Source organism: Lathyrus oleraceus, chromosome 5, assembly GCF_024323335.1.
Source record: "Lathyrus oleraceus cultivar Zhongwan6 chromosome 5, CAAS_Psat_ZW6_1.0, whole genome shotgun sequence".
NCBI lineage: Eukaryota > Viridiplantae > Streptophyta > Magnoliopsida > Fabales > Fabaceae > Lathyrus > Lathyrus oleraceus.
Window position 1 is genome coordinate 80762108 of NC_066583.1, and position 4905 is coordinate 80767012.

Below are 4905 nucleotides of genomic sequence, written 5' to 3' on the forward strand. Positions count from 1 at the left end.
TACTTTTAATCTTGTTCATACTCATTTACAAAAATAATTTTACAAAATCAACGTAAGTTATTTTTCACTCCCCATGGATTCAACATTCTTACTATTCTATTACTTGATATTTTAAACATACATGTATACTTGCATGTGACATCTCATGTTTTCAATCAACAACATGTCAGACCCATTGAATCATTACAACAGACCTTGCATTCATCCTCTGTGATCGTCATATAGTTTCATATAAGAACAATAACCAACCAAATATATATTCAGAAAGCCCAAGTTTATTTCTATTGTAACTATACCTATTAGAAAATTGAATCTCATCCAACCAATGTGTACTGTCATTAATTTCATTACCTAACAACAATCTTATATGCATAATGGTTATCTTCTCTATAAAAAAGTAAGAGATTGTAAAATTGATATTACCAGTTAACTTCAAACAACTTCAAACAATTAAGCCATATATTTTTTAAATTTATTTACAATGAACAATTTTGTGAATGAGAAGTCAGGGTGAATATTGAAAGTCAGTTTCAATCCATTTCTATTATAATTATGATAAGTTAGTATTGTATTTACCTTGTTGTTTTTGGCACCTTGTGTGGCCATTCGCTTAAGGTTTTCTTTTCTTGTCAGGTTATCTTGACACTTAATTCTGCCTCCTTAGTATCCTTTGTACTCTCTTTTTTAGTTTATTTTATTTTTATATTTTAGATTTGCTATTGAAAAAAAGAATCTAACGTACTAAATTGGTCATACAGAACCAAAACTAAAAGCATAATATTGGCCTTTTCTTGCTTTATAATCATTGGAACCCGTTGCCATATATTCAAAAAACTAAAATCATTGGAACCCGTCTCCACTAAAGAGAGTAAAAAAGAGAGAGCATCTTATATTCTTTTGAGAACACTTCTTGGATAAACAACAACACAACACAACATCTTCTTTGCACCAAATTAATCATAGTACTAATTAATATTAAACTGTTGATACTGAAAAAAAGTACATGGGCTAGCTAGATAGTACATAGCTAATAACTGCCGAGATACACTGATCAGCACCAACCAGACTCAAAATATTATTCAAACCTAAACAAGATTCCTTTCTAGCTAGCTCGATCAAACAAAATCAAAAGAAGCAAAAACAAAAAGAAAAAATATGAAGAAAGTAACATTGATAGAGACCAAAAATAAGTAACTATCTCTAGCTTGGAAATATAATAGCCTCTATCAATTCTCTCTTCGACACCAAACCTGAAATTGAAAACAAAAAAAAAGAAAAATTACACATTAACATGCTTGCATGTAATGTAACTCTAATATACATTATGAGAGTGAATTACCATGATGGAGAAATGATGTTTAGGATAAATAGGAAGACCTTCCAGAGCTAGAGTCCCTAGGGCCATTGCATCGGTAGCACTCCATTCTATTAGCAAAGTTATGCTCGTTACAACCAAACCTACACGATAATTTATTGAATAACTGATATATCTGATTTATATATAAATTAAATATATTTAATATTTTATAAATAAAAGAAATGATATCGAGAACCTGGTGCATATCCAGTCACCGGATTTCCACCCGGGGCGGGTGGAGGTGCCTGCTGCGCTGCCGCCTCCAAAACCGTATGGTGATCTCAATAACCTTGGCATGTCTGAGGAGTCAGAGGAGAAGGTGTCAATATCCTTAGGGGCACCACATTTGAAGCAGCTAGAGCGGCTGGCAAAGTTGTGAGCTCCACAGTTACCAACAGTACAGTACCAGTCCCCTGGGCGGACATCAGGGCCAGTGGTGAAAGGAAAAGGCGAACTAGAGCCTCTTCCACCACCGAATGCTACACCGTAATCACCGCCGCCGCTAGTCACCGGTTTTGATTCACCGCATCGTTGGCAGGAGTCTCTTCTCTGAAAGTTGAGGTGGTTGCATGCCCTGCAGTTCCAATCTCCAGGTCTGTTCATCTTTCCCTTAATTCAAAACTGTAGAAAATACAAAAACATTAGAAATAGAATGAATCTGTATATCTATAACTGTTGTGTCATTGTAAATTGTAACAATAGTTACTTACCACACACTGATGTGGACACTTCAGACACAGTTAAGTAGAAATATTGTATTATAAGAGAAGTAGTGTTGAGTTATAGTTGAAGTTGGGAAGAATGTTTGAGATTGTGGTAGTTTATATACTGCCAAAATTCCAAGTCTCCTCGATATCTGGATAGATCTCAAGCCAGTGCGCAACTAGTAGGGTAGGGTAAGCCTCCTTCTTCTTTTTGGATTCCTTCAAACCATTTTTTGTGATTTCATCATAAACTATATTTAGATAAAGGAGTCAAAGAGTTTTCTTTTTTGAATGGATATCCCTTAATATACACACCCAGCTACAGTAGCTCTTTAATGCACATTTCAACATATGTCATGTTTTAAAATCAATAACACAAAGTATGCAATATATTAACTTCATTATTAAGTAAAAAAAGTGAAATTCATCATTATTGAAAGCTACCTTGTAAATGAGCTCAAACAACAAAAATAGAAGACAACAAAAGATGGGTACACAATAAAATTAGTTTATCCAATTCGACAAAACATAGCAACTATGGTAGAGATATAAGTTTTATGATTTACAAAAATTCTAAAAGTCGTTATAAAATATTATAAATGAACTAAAAAAATCATTTATGTTTTTAAGAAGAATTCTATTTTCTATATAAATATTTTAAAATATCTATCTATCTATCTATATATATATATATATATATATATATATATATATATATATATATATATATATATATATATAAAGAAAAGATGGGTAACCAATAAAATTAATTTATCCTATTCGATAAAACATATCAACTATGAGAGAGAGATAAGTTTTGTGATTTACAATAGTTCTAAAAGTCGTTATAAAATATTATAAATGAATTTAAAATATAAATTATTTAAGTTTTTAAGAAAGAATTATATTTTCTATCCAAATATTTTAAAGTCCTTCTATATATATATATATATATATATATATATATATATATATATATATATATTTATATACACGAATCACATAAATCTATGGTGTTTTGAAGTGTTTCACGATCCTTTTAGATACATTTAATGATTTTCAAAATTCTATAAATTCAAATGAATTTATATCTTTAACTCTCATTATAAGAATACACATTTTTTGTATGTCTTTGTCTCTTAACTAATAAAAATGATAGCGATGCATATTTATAAATGTTGTAACCTAACAGATCGAAAACAAGTCTAAAATACAACTCATCTCAGAACGGACCGGCGACTCACACCAACCAAACCCGAGATCCACGACCGATATAACTAGTTGATGACTCATTGTTGGCCAAGTGCCACCATCTCTGTGCCAAAATAACACTGCCACCGAGGATTGTCGGAGCTCTAATGCGACCACTGACCAAACTCTAACCAACACCTTACGCCACTCTAAGCATTTACCTTCAGATTACGCTACTATGTAGTTATGGCGCCTCTGCTGGATGTCACCCACTGCATCGCCACTTCACTGCTCAAGCGCCTCTCTCAACTTCTCTACTGGTTTTCCGCAGTTCTACTTTTTGACTGTCTCGAAACATTTTTTTCTTCTCATCCTCTCTTTATATTATGAGGCACACAAGTATAATGTGAATGCTCGTTTTATCTCACTTAGCTCTATTTACACCTATAAGTAATTAAAATTTGAGCTGAAATTGGTAGCCATACAATTTTAAAGTTATTAGCCAATGTTCCCTTGGTCGAGCATGAATCAATCACTAATAAAAAAAGGAACTCCACATTGATTTGAAATAGATTTTACCTCGGTTGGGGGGCGAGGTAACAAAGGGTGTTATCGAAAGTTTGTCATATTTCACCTCGGGCCATAGCTCGAGGAGAAACTGGAAATCAGTTGAAGGGAAAAGTTGCACTGGTAATAGATTTGATTCCTAGCAACAACATTTTTGTATTTTCAAAATTGGAAATTCTGCCACTTCCTCTCGGTTGGAAATAAAACCGAGGTGAAAATATCAACTTTTCCTTTCGATTTATTTTGTTAACCAAGGTGTCGGGTGTTAGGGGGAAAGTTTTTAATCGGTTGGGTGATTCATCTGAGGAGAAATCCCTTGTTTTTAAAAAATATTTTTTATTTAAATTTTACAGAAAATTTGTTTTAACATGTATTTTTTTGAAGCAGAACCTAAATTGTAAATTTTGAGAAACAAAACAAATAACTCATTTGTGAAACAAAACTATTTATGCCTTATGTATTAAAATGACACATATTTTATACTAAAATTATATATTGTTTACACCAAATCCAAATTGTCACACACATTCTTTTTTTCAACAAAACTAAAACATATACAAATGATTAATCAACAAAAATAAAAATCAAAGTTTCCCAACTGGAACGCACAATCTTCTTCTATGAATGATATCTAGTCGTTAAAAACCTATAATTTGAACTACATTTAAAAACAATTAGGATAACACAACTGCTACAACAACAACATTAAACCTTCAAACCATTGATCCATTACTATAAAAATCACATTTAACCTCAGGCGCGAAGATGATTTAACATCGGTTACACATGCGAGATAAAAAATGACGTCATGAAAACTTGTCACTTTATCCCTCATGTTTGGAATAACCGAGGGGTAAAGATTTTGCACTTGGTTTCGATCCCCAACAACTGGATTTTTATTACTTTTAAAATTGGATGGCGCGTCCCATATTTTCTCTCGTTTATCAGAAAAATTGAGGTAATAGATAAGTATTATTATCTGAGGGGAAACCATTGTTATTTGTTTAGTTTCTATATATCTTCGTTTGAACCTATATTAGAGAACCATATCTTTTCTATTTCTGAAACAAAAACATTGTACCTTTT

General features: G+C 32.0%; 1 protein-coding gene across 1 annotated transcript; it reads right to left on the reverse strand.

Annotated features, from left to right (window-relative positions):
- Positions 1-869: 869 nt before the first annotated feature.
- On the reverse strand, positions 870-2300 carry LOC127086865 (putative RNA-binding protein involved in heterochromatin assembly). The gene is made up of 4 exons (XM_051027681.1): positions 2068-2300; positions 1554-1978; positions 1340-1458; positions 870-1250 (listed from the first exon to the last, which is right to left on the reverse strand). The coding sequence occupies exons 2-3, from the start codon at positions 1958-1960 to the stop codon at positions 1359-1361; spliced, it is 507 nt and encodes a 168-aa protein (XP_050883638.1). The 5' UTR covers positions 1961-1978; positions 2068-2300; the 3' UTR covers positions 870-1250; positions 1340-1358.
- Positions 2301-4905: the final 2605 nt, after the last annotated feature.

What these genes read in the sequence shown, in the direction of transcription:
- LOC127086865 (XM_051027681.1), bottom strand. Translation starts at nt 1,960, where the DNA reads ATGAACAGACCTGGAGATTGGAACTGCAGGGCATGCAACCACCTCAAC. An exon ending in GGTGACTGGATATGCACCAG is followed by an intron (nt 1,459 to 1,553) that starts GTTCTCGATATC and finishes ATTATCGTGTAG; the next exon opens with GTTTGGTTGTAACGAGCATA.